The sequence below is a fragment of the Stegodyphus dumicola genome, chromosome 5 (assembly GCF_044657685.1).
Source record: "Stegodyphus dumicola isolate Sdum_Otavi_A_Nest chromosome 5, ASM4465768v1".
Taxonomy (NCBI): domain Eukaryota; kingdom Metazoa; phylum Arthropoda; class Arachnida; order Araneae; family Eresidae; genus Stegodyphus; species Stegodyphus dumicola.
In genome coordinates, this window is record NC_140772.1 from 179,518,906 (window position 1) to 179,536,037 (window position 17,132).

The 17,132-nt window shown below is 34.6% G+C and overlaps 1 protein-coding gene across 1 annotated transcript; it reads left to right on the plus strand.

The window, feature by feature from the left end:
• The first annotated feature begins 711 nt into the window (after positions 1 to 711).
• Positions 712 to 2,367, plus strand: LOC118200726 (zinc finger BED domain-containing protein 5-like). Its single transcript, XM_035372686.2, has one exon. It carries the CDS (start codon positions 712 to 714, stop codon positions 2,365 to 2,367), a length of 1,656 nt encoding a protein of 551 aa, XP_035228577.2.
• Positions 2,368 to 17,132: the final 14,765 nt, after the last annotated feature.

Here is a 17,132-nt window from a genome sequence, read left to right on the forward strand (position 1 = left end):
TTGCTCTAAATTCGAAGTTGGGATGGATAATTTCGGGTACTACAAATTTTGAATCTACAAATTTTGAGCCAGTATATGTAAATCATTTGAATACAAACACAGATGAGTTACTAAATTCTTTCTGGGAGTTAGAAAAGTTTCCAAATGTACAAACTTTAACAAATGAAGAAAAACTTTGTGAAGAACATTTTAAAAACTCGCATTTTAGAGACACATCAGGTCGTTATTCAGTTGCATTACCATTCAAACATAATAGAGATATTCTAGGTGACTCCCGTGAAATGGCGTACAGAAGATTTCAATACTTGGAGAAGAGGCTGTTATCTATGAAAAAAATTTACAACCAGTATATTCAGTTTATGAAAGAGTACTTTTCACTAGAACACGTAGAATTAGTGCCAGACACAGATTATGAATTAGAGCAGCGGTTCCCAACCGCTGTTCCGCGGCACACCAGTGTGCCGTCTGAAGCACCGTGGTGTGCCGCCGGGTCTGGGTGTCACGGTGCTGTTCGCCCGCTATAACTCCTCCCGTCACTCCCCCCGCCAGTGTCATAGGTGGTCACGGCGCTGTGCAGTGCTATAACTCCTCCCCTGCCAATCTTGACAAGTGTCCGCCGTGTCCCCGCCCCCATGAGACTAAGGCAGACGCCTCACACAGTGTCAGAGAGACAACGGCTGCTGTGAGGAGAGAGACACTGATACTGCAGTGATGGACAAGTTTTTGAAAAGGAAAGAACTGGACTCTGAACAAAATCTGGAGCCAGATGAGAGCCCGAGTATGAGTGGGGGTCAAAAGAAAGCAAAGATGGTTAAATTCTCTGGCGCAAGGCAATATAGCGAAAGCTATATTTCAGTTGGATTTACTTTCACTGGAGATGAACACAAACCAACTCCACTGTGCGTGATGTGTGGTGAAAAGCTAGCTAACAGTGCTATGGTTCCAAGCAAACTTAAACGCCATCTCCAAACGAAACACCCTTTGCTTCAAAACAAGAATTTGGACTATTTTGTTCGCCTGCGTGACAACATGGAGAAACAGGCAACTTTTATGAGAAAAACAATAAAGGTAAATGAAAGAGCTCTTAAAGCTAGCTATCAAGTTGCTGAACTTATAGCCAAGACAAAAAAGTCGCACACTGTGGCAGAGACATTAATACTTCCTGCCTGCAAAGCTATTGTAGAGGAGATGCTCGGACCTGAAGCAGCAAAGGAAATAGCCAAAGTCCCTCTCTCAAACAACACAATTTCCAGACGTATTAATGACATGTCTGCAGACATCGAAAGTGTGGTTTTGGAAAATATCCGTATCAGTGAGAAATTTGCATTGCAACTTGACGAGTCTACTGATATCAGTGGACATGCTCAACTCTTAGCTAACGTGCGTTTTGTTGATGGTGATGCAATTAGAGAAAACTTCTTTTTTTGCAAGGTATTGCCAGAAAAAACAACAGGAGAAGAAATTTTTCGGGTCACATCAGAATACCTTGAACAAGGAGGACTTAAGTGCAGCGATGGAGCTGCAGCCATGGTCGGGCGAACCAAAGGCTTTGTAAGCAGAGTGAAGGAAAGAAATCCAGATGTGATTATTACGCATTGTTTTTTACACCGCGAGGCCCTCGTAGCCAAGACTTTACCATCAGTCTTAGTTCATGTGTTGGATGATGTTGTGCGCATGGTAAACATTGTAAAGTCACGACCCATGAAAAGTCGCATATTTGCAGCTTTGTGTGAGGAGATGGGAGCAAAGCATAAAACCTTGCTGTTTCATACGGAGGTCCGGTGGTTGTCGCGTGGCAAGGTCTTGGTTCGTGTGTATGAGCTGCGGGAGGAACTTAAAATGTTTCTGACAAATGAGGGGGCAGATTACGCAACGCAGCTTGCAAGTGATGAGTGGTGTGCAAGACTGGCATACCTGGCAGATATATTTCATCATCTGAATGAATTGAACACCCGAATGCAAGGCCGAAATGAAAACCTGCTTACAAGTACAGATAAAATAAATGGATTCCGTTCAAAGGTGCAACTCTGGCATCAACACGTGGAAAGTGGCAATCTTGAAATGTTCACACTCACCATGCAATGGCAAGGTGTTCACACTGCTGCACTGTGTGAGATAATAGTTCATTTAAAAACTCTTGAGGAGAAGTTGTCATTTTATTTCTCTTCAGTCTCCACTGAATGCCTTGACTGGGTTAGAGACCCTTATAGCTCAGCATCAGTTGTTGGAAAGAAAATGACTTTACAGGAGCAGGAGGAACTAATTGAACTGAGACAAAATCGTGGTTGCAAGCTGATCTACCTTTGGACAGTTTTTGGTTGGATACTGCCAAGGAGTTCCCCCTTCTGGCAAACAAAGCTATTTTGACATTGCTCCCTTTTTCCACTACATATCTGTGTGAGATTAGCTTTTCAAGCATGATTGCTATGAAAACCAAATACAGAGAGAGACTGAGAACTATTGACGAAGAGCTACGTGTGTGTCTTTCTTCGATTCCAGCCAGAATATCAGCTTTGTGTTCAGCCAAACAGGCCCAGGTTTCGCACTGAAAGTATTTTATAATTTTTCAGTATTCTGTTTACTTAATATTTCATAATAAAGTAATTATAAAATACTTTCTTTGTGCTTATTTGATTCCTATTCAAGAGAATTACTTTATTATAGTCAATATAGGCACAGAGTTAATTTTTTAACATTTTCTAATGGTGGTGTGCCTCGTGATTTTTTTCCCCGCGACAAGTGTGCCTTGGCCAAAAAAGGTTGGGAAACGCTGAATTAGAGAATAAACACTATTATATCCCACATCACTTCGTGTTGAAGGACTCTAGCTTAACAACAAAATTGAGAGTTGTTTTCGATGCGAGCGCTAAAACAACCACATGTGTTTCTTTAAATGATACACTAATGATAGGCCCAAAAATACAAGATGACTTAATTTGTATTTTACTAAGATTTAGACTTCATAACATTGCAATAACCGTTGATATTAAAATGATGTACAGACAGATAAAGTTTCATGAAAAAGATAGAGATTTTCAGAGAATATTATGGAGAGATAGCCCGTATAAGCAAATACAAGTTTGTCGTTTGAAAACAGTTACATATGGAACTGCAGCTGCTCCATATCTTGCAACCAAAGTTTTGAGTCAGTTAGCGATTGATGAAGGATTGAACTTTCCAAAGGCAAAGAATATAGTTTTAAGAGATTTTTATGTTGATGATATGTTAACTGGTGTAAAAGATAGTTCGGAAGGTATTGCATTGATAGACGAATTGCAACATCTGCTAAAAAGTGGTGGCTTTGAGCTTCACAAATGGTCGACAAGTGAACCGTCATTGTTAAAAACTTCTGGCTTAACAAACACAGATAGTGACAATATTCACCGTGTAATAGAAGACAAACCATTGAAAGTTCTGGGATTGGAATGGCATCCGGACAATGATGAATTCAAATGTAATGTCGGTGTAATAGAGTATCAAAGTGTTCCGACTAAAAGAATTATTTTGTCATTCGTAGCAAAACTATTCGATCCATTGGGGTGGATAGCTCCGTTTGTAATTCTCGCTAAAATGATCCTTCAGCAATTTTGGAAATTACAATTATCATGGGATGATCCTGTAACAGAAGAGATTGATCGAAATTGGAGAAATCTATGTAGAGAAGTTAAACTTTTGAATTCTATAAATATACCTAGGAAAATTCTGCTACCTGATTATTTTTGATGTGAACTTCACGGATTTTGTGATGCGTCTGAAAGAGGTTATGCAGCAGTTATTTATATCAAAACTTTCAATAACTCTGACATTAATGTTAAACTCGTAACAGCTAAAACTCGTGTAGCACCATTAAAATCTATTACGATTCCAAGACTGGAATTATGTGCAGCAGTGTTATTGGCACGCTTGATTCAGTCTGTAAAAGCTGCATTAGTTATAAATTTTGATTTAGTGCAAGCTTGGAGTGATTCACAAATCGTGTTGTCATGGCTAAGGTCAGATCTTAAAAAATGGCAAATATTCGTATCCAATAGTGTTTCTGAAATACAATCCATCTTACCACCTGAGAATTGGAGTCATGTTGATGGAAAGGAAAATCCAGCTGATTGTGCTTCACGTGGATTATTTCCTGCAGAACTATTATCTCATCAATTGTGGTGGAATGGTCCTTCTTGGTTAAAGTGCAGTGAGATTGCTTGTCTAAAAATATTCTTATAGATGAAGAGGCATTACCAGATGCACGTAAAACAGTCTCATTTGTAGTTTCTGAACCTGTACAGGAACTTGCTATTATATCAAATATATCTTCATTTCCAAAGTTACAACGCATATTTGCTTGGATATTAAGATTCATATCGAATTCTAAAGTAGCATATCTAGAAAGAAATACGTCTTTTTTATCTAGTAATGAAATTCGAGCTGCAACTTTCTGTATTGTCCGAATAATACAGCGATTTCACTTTTTTAAAGAAATTCAATGTTTGGAGTTGGGAAAGGACTTACCTACAAACAGCAACCTCCCTAGCTTGTGTCCAATTCTAGATGACAACAAAGTGTTACATGTGGGAGGAAGACTGAAAAATGCGCAACTATCAGAAAATGAAAAACATCCAATCTTATTACCTTCAAAACACAATCTGACAGAAATCATAATTAGACACTTTCATGTCAAATATCTGCATGCAGCACAATAACTTCTTCTATCTTTAATTAGACAGCAATTTTTGATTATAGCTGCTAGATCTGCTATCCGAAAAGTAGTAAGATCTTGTATCACGTGTTGCAAACTTAGAGCTAAAACTGCAAGTCAAATAATGGCTGATCTACCGGAATCTAGAGTAACACAATGGCGACCATTTCATCGAACTGGAATAGATTTTTCTAGACCGTTCATTATTAAACATCGTGCAGGACGTGGACAAAAATCATTTAAATGTTACGTATGCTTATTTGTGTGTTTTGTAATCAAGGCAGTATATTTTGAAGTGGTAGAAGATTTATCAACAAAGGCATTTTTAAGTGCATTGAAACGATTTATTGCAAGAAGAGGGAAACCATTTGAGATTTATAGTGATTGCGGTACTAACTTTAAAGGTGCAGACATAGAAATCAGAAAATGTTTTTTGCGATGTAAGCAAAATTAAGAAATTCACAAATTTTTGTCTTTAGAGGAAATAAAATGGATATTCAACCCGCCATCATCTCCCCATTTTGGTGGACTATGGGAATCGGCAGTAAAGTCAATGAAATTACATCTAAAAAGGACTGTTGGTGATACTGTGCTGACCTATCCGGAATTACAGACCTTGATAGCGCAGGTTGAGGCTTGTCTCAACTCTAGGCCATTGTGTCCAATTTCGGCTGATCCAAATCATTTAACTGCATTAACACCTGGTCATTTAATAATAAGAACGTCTTTAACTGCCATACCTGAACCAGACCTAAATTATAGTTCTATTAATCACATTGACAGATGGCATGTGAGACAGTTTATTTTTCAGCACTTCAGGAAAAGATGGAGTCGAGAATACCTGTCTCAGCTTCAACAAAGACCTAAATGGCAAAAATGTCAAAACAATTTAGAAGTCAATGACTTAGTCCTCATGAAAGAAGACAACCTTCCGCCTCTTAAATGGAGGTTAGGGAGAATAATTGCTGTTCATCCGGGCTCAGATCAAATAGTCAAAGTTGCTAGTATTAAAACTGGTCATGGTGTCATTAAACGACCAGTCGTGAAATTGTGTCCTCTTCCTATTCAGACTAAAAAACTATGAACTGCTTCGCATATAATATTTTGTATTATTTTTCTTATGTTTATCTTTATTACAGACTAAGAAGTTTCAAAATGCTCCAACTTTCAAAATGCTCCAACTGAAATCCCCTGGGATTTCAACGAGAGCCAGGATGTTTATGTGAGTATCGTTTGCTTCATTTTATTGTTGCAAACAGCGTAAATTCCTTTTTGTTTTCCTTCCTTTAGTTTTGAACTTTATGTGTGGCAACAAGATAATTGATTGATAGAATTGTGTTTGTGACAGCCATGTAGAATGGCTCGCTTATTTTGTATCAATTATTTCGCATCGCTGACATATTATTTATAATTAGTGTAATCAAATAAAAGTGTAGGAATACAGTCCATTTGTTGATTGATTATTGTTTGTGAAACATATTAAGTTTAAGAACGCAGTCAGTATTATTAGTTTTTCTATAAATTTATTAAATCCTAGAGCCCTCAAAGGAAAATTTTTTTTACAATTTCACATTATTTACTTTTCAGTGAGAACTCTTTGGTAAAACATTGTTTCAAAATAGATTACTTGTTTAATATCTGTCAGTTTTAAATTAGTATGTATTTAATTTGAAGTTTGAAAATTCAAATCAAATACAAACAAATTTTATTCCTAGAGTATAACTCTTACCTTCTAACGCTTTTCCATGAGAAAGAATCTTAGTTGATCTATCAGATCCAAACAAAACATTCAAACAACCAAACAAAATATTCCAACCACATTTAAGATTTAAGGCACATTTAAGGTAGGTGAAACAATGATGATTTAAACATTTGGTTTTTCAGATACTTTTATAAGATTTTCAAACTATGGCATGCTTATCAGGATATAAACCCATCTTGAGATGTGAAGCTCTTAAGAACTGAAGAAACGTTTGTTCTCATTAAATTTTAAAATAAAAAATACAAGTACAAAACTCAAATATGCATTTGAAATATTCTACAAATATTTCTTCAACATCGCATGTATCTTAAGTTTGAATCAAAAGATTAGCATTGTTAACAGTGTACATCGTAAATACCGTTACAGTTACATATTAATACACAAAATAGTTTAGATAGTTAAACAGAGAAATACCGATCAGAGAAATAATACTTGGCAATATACAGTCTCACTCTTTTTAGAAGCATAAAATGTAGACCCTACGAAGAAGACGAAGTAGCGAGTACTCGCTATGTCTTTGAAGGATAAATACTACAGAAGAAGTTTTAAATAACCTCTTTATTTAAACTAAATTAAACTGATGCACGCGCTTGATGCTCACAATTCACCAGCACTTGTGGCTAACTTAAATTTAACAGAAAATAAAAATGTAAAATTCACGTTAAATTAATATGACTAACGACTGGCTCATTAGTTATCTAAGCTAAATCGACTGCACACAGCAAAGCCGAGCCCGGAATATCACTGTAATCTGACGGGAGTCTATCACCGACTAGACAACAAACACGCAGCATAAACTCGGAACTAACTCCGCTACTCTCTCGAACTGTTGAAACGCAGTTTAAATATTGCTTCTGAAACACATTTAGATTTTGCATACTGCGTCATTTAAAAGTTACATTCCGGCAGGGAACTGAAATCATGAGCAAAAAGAAAGTAAAACTAAAAATATTTTTTTAAAAATAAAATAAGGTCTTTACAGCAACAGCTTTCATTTGGAAGACTCATAACCTGGATTAGTTTTAATATACTTGTCATAATGTAATATAAATTAGCTTTAAGTTATACTTCAGTGAAATAATTAATGACAGAATAATATTTTCTATCCAATTAAGTAGACGACTGTAAAATTATCAAATGAGTAATATAGCTAAAAATACTCTAAATCAGAAGAATAGATGTCGTTCCTATTGAATTTTTACTTGTTTGATTCGAAGATGTTTTGGAGGTTCAATCCATTTCGAAACAAATCTGACAATTCGTAAAAAAACACCGAGCTGCTATTTAAATGAGAAATTCGGAAGACCCGTAATTACCCGCTGAAAACGCGTACACGCATTAACGTTAAAAGTTTCCATTATTTGGAACATGAATACGTGAATTCAAGCTTCTGTTTCTCAGTCTGCTGATTCTATCCAAAGTAACACTTCAGTTAATGAGGGAATATTGTTCTTTACATGTTCAATAATCTAGCATTTAATGATTCTGATGTCTTCGGTAAAATATGAAAACCATTTCTTTGGTAGTACATGAGGTAATTAACTAACATTAGCATTCAACGGTGTGTTTAATTTTTTCTTTCTAAAATTTCAGTGTTATGGAAAATTGCCTTCGCATAGTAATAAAATGGCTTTTGCATACAAAAGTGATTGAAAGCTCCTTTCGCATAATGCGTCATTATGAACATTCTGTATATGGTAGAAAACGATGAGTTCCTAAAGTTTTATATTATTAATAGGAACTAGTTTATTCCTGTTATATCCTATAACGGGAAGTTTCCTGATCCCTGAAATAAAATCCTTATAAACGAACACATAAATTATAGTAATTTAGAAGTACACAGAAATTTTGAAGTAAATAGAAACTATGGCATTTTTGTAATAATTTATAATATGAAATTATAGAAGTTATAGTAATTCTGAAGTACATAGAAATTACAGTAATTTGAAGTAATGTCATATTTAATTTTTAAAAATTTTCTTTAACGAAACTATCACTTAATTTTTATTATTCTGAAATTTGCTCCCAATCTACTTTCAAAACATTTCCAATAATAAACTTTCAGGTAGCACTGGATGTCTGAAAATAATATCCCAAAGAAGAAAATGCTTATTTTTGATGATAAAGTTTTCGGATAATCTTTGATATGCACAAATATTATGTTAGTCTAAAGTAAATGGTTCTGATAATACCTAATATTTTGAAATAATTGACCAGTCTACCGCATTTTTTAAATTGCTAATCAAAATTTCAGATAATTTATCGGTATTGGAAATTTATGAAGAACTGATATCCATTTATATAGTACATTTTCTTTTTTTAGTCATAATGCTTGCAATTTATTTTACCTGTGCAATTAAAAACGTGATCCCCACTTTTTATTTTTCAATGGCTTCAGCAGAGATTTTGCCGTGACACTTCTTAAGATAAAACTTCTTTCTCATCATGTAATGCCTGTTCTTAATTCTCCATACGTCGATAAGAATTATTTCTTAGATAACAGTTTATATTTCCCTGGATTTAAGTCACTCATTTTAAGATTTTAAGAGTAAGATACTTAGCCGATGAATTCTAATATTTATTAATTATAAAATTTTCAGAATTGCTAAAATTTAAAATATTCATATTTAAATTTATTAAAAATATTAATTAGAATAAAAATGGGAAATCGGAATGTTGTTCATATTTTAAAGCAGTGAATAATTGTTGCCTGCTTTCTGTTGCGCGTTTATTTCATATTGTATTTTTTCCCCTTCGAACCTTAGAGAAATTCTCCCAGAATTCTACTAATCTCGGCCTTTTGGGTAACTGCGTTACGTAACGTTCATATAATTTTTCTCCAAAACACTGATTACACGATGTTTAAATTTGCTCATTAAATCAGTACCCGAACTACAGGCATATGAAAATACGGCAAACAATGCGATATTACAACGTTATAAAACTTGAGCTGCTTACACCCATGACAAAATATTGAGTAAGTCATTGTAAAAGAATTAAAATGGTTCTAATAAGAATTCTCTACTGCTTTAAAATTGCAAATCGAATTTTTATAAACAGTAATTCTTGCTTATCTTCATCATCCAACTTTAAGCCATCCTTTTAAAAATATTAAACAGAGCTCTTATAAAACTTCAGGCAAACAAATGTCCATGCTTATTTGGGTTAGCTTTGAGTTTTTTCTTTCGTTCGCCTATACGAGCCGTTGAGTAAGGCCGTTGATCACTGGTAATTTGGCTGCGACTCATCTTAACAGTCATCCTAACAAGGTGCTGGCAGAAAGCGAGGTTTAGGAACTTTCTTCGCGTTTGATATGAATACTAGCCAATTAACCAAGAAATGTCTCTGCTTTCATGCGGATCGCTCTAATGTGCTTTGCTATCGTGCTAATTAAATCCTATTCATTATGCAGTATGCAGAAAGAAAACGTAAGGTTAACAGAGAATAATGAAATTAGGACAAGATGTCTATTTCTTCCTTTCATCATTAAAAAGTACTGGCGCATAGCTTTTAAAAACCACAACTGAACGTATTCCATGTTTTATTGCTTTCAAAGGAGCGTAAGTGGAAATCTATAATTATTTAAGTTTCAGTAAGGATACGATAAGATTATTTAGTAATACAGAAGAGGAGACCTGAATGAAGAGTTCCAGCTACCTTGTGTAAACCAAATCCTGCTAATTGCATTCATATTTAAAAAATAGTAACAACTCTTTTACGTTTCCATGTAGGGTCCCCATCATTGTTTTCCGACTGCAAAGTACATTAACGTTTCAATTAACTCAGGGGTGCTAAACGAAAGCTATCCTTTTAATTAAAAACTTAAGCAGAAGGCAAAATTAAAGTACCTATTGTTAATTGTATCTAATCACCAAAAAGCATTAAAATTCTCATGCATAATAAACATGCATGCAAAAAACTCCAACAATTTAGCTTGTTTAGCTTTCGTCTGCAAAGAACATTTTTGTTTTGTTGTTGCTTCCACCCTTAGTGCTGATTATCTTTCATTTGATTAGAAAAACGAAATTGTCTTAAAATTTATACAGAAATGTTCCCATTTCATTTCCTTACTTTTGCATGGATAATTATACACCTTTAAAGTTGTTTCATTCCAGGAAATCATTAAAATTACTCAGTATCTTAGCTCGGAAGAATTCGTTTCTCGAAACAGTTGCAGAAAATGTACCTGACCAATTTTCATTAATTGCTGCTGTTTTATATTTAAATAAGATGCTTTATTTCTAAAAGAGAGTTTCATATATCATATTTTGGTGAAATAATTAAACGGCACTTTTATGTCTTGCTATTGATTTAAACAGTATTATGAACGTGAAAAATTTGTGATTCTAAGTTTAGAATATATACTCAATTGAAGATTATTTTCATTCATTCATCATGTGTCTGCCTATAGAATTTATCATTTGATAAATTTTCACTAGCATGTAGCGTTGTTTGAAAATGACAGAAAAAAAAAAAAGAAATCTATTTTTCTGGTATTGGTTTTAATATGTGTGCTGCCAAGTATACAAAGACAAAAAACAAATCTGAAACATGCTATTAAATTTATATTTGTTATTTGAATTGTTATTATTGTGTAATGAATGAAATGTAGAATCTTCAGCAATTATCATGAAATATCTAAAGAATTCGAAATGTAAATTAATCTGAAAACACATCATAAATGGTTGACAAGGTTCATAATAACGAAATAAACCCGGGAATAAAAAATGTGAAATGCAATCGCTTTTTACATAATAAATTTCGAATGCATATGAAACAGCAACAGAATGCATATAATGTGTTTTTCCCCTCCTTCCAGCATGCCATCGTGGTGTAACGGCTATCACATTCGGGGCGTTTCGAGAGCAGGTTCGAGTTCCTCGCAGGGACTCGAACCTGCTCTGTATTTTTCACGTTTCCTGCTTAAAATAACCTAATGTTGTACAGTGGCGCACGAACTAAAAGGCGGTGGATGATGATTCGTCATCACCAAGATTTGGTGATTGGGTCTCGTAATCAGTTACCCTATAAAGGGGATATTTTCTCCTTCCTTTCTGTATGGCTTCGTGATGTAACGGTTAGCACACTCAGCGCGTATTCGAGAGGTCCAAGTTCGACTTCCGTCGATACCATTTCTCATTTTTCACATCTTCTGTTTAAAATAACCTAATGCCTGTACAAGCTTTGTGAGTTCTTACAAAGCTTGTATAGTTAAATTCCGTACAATAAGTTCAAAATTACATTCAGAAAATTATCAGGATATTCAGATAATTTCATTTACCACTGCACAGTGTAAATCTGTTAGATTACTTCTGATTCATTCGAATGTCGTATAATAATCTCTTTAAGTACTACCATAGCATACATTAAATTGAGGCCACCAGCGGCCGAGCGGTAAAGTCGCTGAACACTGGTAGTTCGGTCCGAGGTTCGAATCCCGCAAACGGGATGGCTGCATGGGTGGATTCGTGGTTTTCCCCATGTGTAACGTGTATACGAGCCAGTTTTCTTAGAACGTCCTTCACGAAGGCATCCCTCCCTTTAGGCAGATAGCCCTAGTGTGCTTTGCCATAATTAAATACACCAACACTATACATTACATTGAAAAATTCGCCATTAAAATATTTGATAGATATCATGATGCAGATGGCTTTTACTAAAAACATGACGTTTTGTGAATTAGCACAAAAAGACAAAAACAGGACGTCAAGCAGTACATATGAAGCGTTACCAGGCATATAAAAATATGCTTAGTAAGCGAATATTTAGCTGCACATAACTTGGCTCACTACTTGGAGCTTGACACAGCTCTTGTACAAGCACTTCGAGTTCATTCATTATACACTTAATTTTATTTGTAAATGCTGGTTGCTGTATTAGAAAACGCTTGAATGAGACCTCGGAAGCACCGAAACTAATGTGCCATTTCTATGTTAAAGACGCAGTTTCAGTGAAGCGGAAGCCTACGCATGCAAGTTGAATCATCGCAACGACAAAAAACCTGTTCATTGCGGGCGTCTCATTAGTAAAAATGGCGAGTCCCTTGCAGAAAGCATTCTGCGTGTTAGAATTTGAAAAATGTCATTCTTTTATAAGAGTGTAATGAAGATTTCGTCTGCGTTACAAACAAGAACCTCCAAATGCGAACAACATACGCAGATGTCTTTGGATGTTTAAGAGAAACAGAATGTCTGCACAAATGGAAAAGTAGCGAAAGGCCACGTCTTTCAGCAGATAACGTAAAAAGAATTCGCCGCACGTATGAACGAAGCCCACAAAAATCGCCGTATGAAGGCAGTAGGGAGTTACAAATGCCACAAAAAACAGTATGGCGTGTTCTCAGGAAGAGGCTGCAAATGAAACCGCATCATTCAACTTGTGCAGCAATTGAAACAGGAAGACTACGACAAACGTATGAATTACGCTAAGTATATGCTGGAAAGCATGAAGAATGAAACAATGGGGGGGGCTGATCGTCTCAATTTTAGCGATGAATCAGCCTTCCACATAAGCGGTAAGGTTAACCGGTACAACAGTCGAATATGGGGTACGGAAGAGCCTTCCACTGTATTTGAACGTGACTCGGCGAAAGTTAATATGTCCTGCTCGATTTCATCTCGTAAATTGTACGGTCGTTTTTTTTCTTCAGTGAGCGAAGTGGGACATCAAATGTTTACCTAGACATGCTTGAGGTATGGTTAATGCCACAGCTAGACTCTGATTCCACGGATTACATCTCTCAGCAAGATGGAGGACCCCTTTCACTGGAGTACGGAGGTTCGCACGTTTTTAAATGCACATCTTCAAAAGCGTTGGATCTATCGAAGTGGAGCTGCCGACGATGTCTTCTACTCTTGGCCAACGAGATCTCCGGACTTGACACCCTGCGATTTTTTTCTAGGGATTTGTGTGAAAGACAGAGTTCTTGTTTGTGTTTGAGATAGGGTGTTTGTTTGAAGAACTCAAAGTATGCCTTTGTAATGCGCTTGCGTCGGTGACTGAACAAATGCTTCAGAATGTATGGCGTGAAATGGACTACCGCCAAGATGTTGTCTGTGTGACAAAGGGAAGTCACATAGAACATATATGACGTATGCCCCTGTGTATACAAAATTTGGAAGTTTCCTCTACATTATATGTTAATCTTAAAGATAAATTCATTTTGAATAAACAGCTATAGCCATTTGTAATCGCTATATTCATTTTGACTTACCTGGTATTTCTATTATGCTGTACACGCTCATCACTATCATCACATTTAGATAATTTAAGACTAAATAAGAGATGGTTGGATGAAGGGCAGCAGTCCAGCTAGGCCGAAGAGTAGCAAGCAAGTGCGTTATGTTCAGGGTGAAATCTTAATTCACACTGAGTTAGTTTTGGATCTCAATGCATTTTAATTGGATAATTAATACTTCTGTAAAATTATCATTGCCTGTTTTAATTTTAGTTCCACTTTTAGGATCAGAATTATGTTAGTCATATATGACATGGTTTAGTCTCAAAATCACACAATGCAAAGAAAGATTACTATCTAAAGCTAAAATTAAATTGGAATCAAAGCAATTAAATTCCTCAACAATATTAATAATTGCAACCGTCGATAAGAGGTTTAACACTGTATCTAAACATATCAAAATTAAAATAAGAACTTATCAGTAGAAAAAACTCGAATAATAAAAATGCGAAAAGGAGAAAATGTACAAAAATTATAAAGAAAAATTAATCTCCTTTTACTGAAACTCTAACTCAGAACTCATCAGAAGAAAATGAATTAAAGTTTAATGAAAGCCAATTAATATGTTTCGATTACATGTTTCGTTCATCTGGTGCATTTGAGATCAAAAATCGAAAAAAGATTCAATTAAATTTTCATTTAAGACATTAAAGTTCATTTAAACTGAAAAATCGAATCTCAAAAGTAAAAGTATCCAGAATTTTCGAAACACTTGGGAAAAAGAATAAAACCTTACATTATGCCAAACTGACTACTAAAAAACATAGAACTTTACATTATGCAACCTCATTATGCAACCACTCAGAAAAACAATATTAGTTAAATAACATATGTAAATCTGACATTCAAGAACAATTACAAATTAAAGAGCAAAACAAATATACTTTTAACCCTTCGCGGCGCAGTGTGTCTGCTTTGAACACACCTAAAAATTTCCATTTGTAAGCACAGAAAAATTGAATGAAAAAGGATTTCTAAGTCACTATAGGTTACTCTGAACCTTCTTTATTTATAGTAGATGGCAGCTCAACGCGAACTAGTCCATATATTTTAGCCATGTTTAGTTTTTTAAGACCTTCATTTTTCAAAGAAATCTTCCAGATTTTTTTAGAGTATAAAAGAATTGTTTGGAAAGAAATTTCTATGTTATTTTTTGGCTGTATGCTAATCTCCTTATTCTATATTAGTTTTAAACTTTTACCTTGAAATCTTGCCTAAAATCAAATGGCGAACCCTAGGAGTGCCCAGACCGGGCTCACCGATAATCTAGGACAACTGAGAGTCTGTATTCTTTGTTTTCCGGTAAGTTCTCATCGGTCAGTTCATTGACAACAATGCTTGTTTCAGCACTCTTTTCGAAGCTCTATTAAATCAGTGTGCCACTTTGGACATATCCACAGAATTAAAAGGATAAGTGCTATCTTCACAAAATTTTACCTGTGTACTCCTCTAGGCCTAATTAGACTACCTACGTTTTTTTTTTTTTTTTATCAAAAATCCGACTTTAAAAGGTACCGTACCGGAAAGGGTTAAATCAAATTGTCATTTAAACAACACTCAAAAATTGGTGGTCTCCGATTATCCGATTCTAAACTTTCAATACCAAGAAAACGAAAAACTTTTCAGAAGAGATTTCTGAAAAACTGAAAACCTATTTGAAACAAAACTTCAACAGTACGTAAACTTGACTGAATTCTAAAGACGACCAACTTTTTCCAAGCTATGTTCCTTGTAAAAGAAAGTTGAATTCAAAAATAATCTGGCCACTGTTTGCTTCTCAGCTTACAGTGGAAATTCCGCGTAAAATCACTTTCTTTAAATGAATGGCATCCTCATTTAGGATATAAAGGCAGAACCTATTTTCTGTAGATGAAAATTGAGCAGTTAGGTTTCTTGAAATGTAAAGAAAGGAGGTAAATAAATTTCATATTTTAGTGTAGCTCCGATGGTTTTAACATTTTATCAGTTATTAAAGGCCGGAAGGGTATTCACAAAATACCCTTTCGCCCTTTATGTAAAGAATAGATTACATGTATAAAAGAATTCTGTTTGAATAGAATCGATTATATATCTAACGTAAGAAAAACGTTCAAACACTGTATGCTATATCCCACATTAAATGCATGGACAACATGCTCCGTCACTTTTTAATAAACCTTCCAGATTTATAAAAGTAATCATAGTATTATTTATACAATCTTTCTATGATTTTGTCAATTTGAAATGTTTGTCAAATATTTTGTCAATGAAAGTTGAATTCAAGCAAAAATTTGTACTTCTTGGGAAAAGTATGCGATAATGTTCAAAGTGTCCAATAGCAGAAGAAAGTATTTTAAGGTGTGTTCAAAATGTCCTCGACTGTTAAACTTTGTGTGGGGGGTGTAAAACTTTGGGTGCGGTCTGTCAAAATCATTACCGACGAGGAACTTTTTAAAAGATGCTGTCTCTGTAAAATCTTAAAAAGCGAAAACAAAGTTAAGGGAAAAGGACAAATTATAAAAGGTTATAATCAGGTTATAAAAGATAAGTCTCCACCTAATCGGGTTCAGTATGTCTTTGAAACTAGAAGCAGCATTTTTTTTAGAAAAAGCAAAGTTTATCAGTTATTTAAATTGACAAAATCGTAGAAATATTGTATAAATAATACTATGTATACTTTTATAAATATGGCAGCTTTATTAAAAAGTGGCAGAACGTGTTGTCCATGCATTTAATGTGTGATATGGGCATACAGTGTTTGAATGTTTTTCTTACGTTAGAATCGCTTCTATTCAAAGATGTAATCTATTCTTTAGATTTTTCTATATGTAATCTATTCTTTACATAATGGGCGAAAGGGTATTTTGTGCTGAAAATACCCTTCCATCCTTTAATAATTGATAAAATGTTAAAAACCGAACTACACTAAAATATGAAATTTATTTACCTCCTTTCTTTACATTTCAAGAAACCGAACTGCTAAATTTTCATCTACGGTAGATAAGTTATGCCATTATATACTAAATGAAAATGCCATTCATTTAAAAGAAAGTAATTTTATGTAGAATCTCCAGTGTTAGCTGAGAAGCAAAGAGACTATCAGTGGAAAGTAGAACCTATTTCATGCTCTTTTGACTTACTTACGGAAGAGAAATTACTCAAAGTTTCTCTGAGGCAAAATAACTTTTACTTTTATAGAAATGAAACTTATACCAAAAAAATCTTTAAAATTACTGTTAAGTTTTGTTTAGTTTAAAATTTCTCTTAGCGTGCTTCTCTTTCATTTAATAACGATTATAAGTCTGAAACATCCATTACGAGCCCCTTGCAAATATTAATGTGTATCATTGAAGAGCCAGCCTACATTTTAATGTTAATTATTCTTCCATGTTTGTTGAAAACTATTTAGTACCACACGAATTAAAAAAAAAGTTGGCAGCAATAAATTTTATTTTGTAAGTAAACTC

Excerpts from the sequence above, each read along its gene's own strand:
- LOC118200726 (XM_035372686.2), top strand. The coding sequence starts at position 712 with ATGGACAAGTTTTTGAAAAGGAAAGAACTGGACTCTGAACAAAATCTG.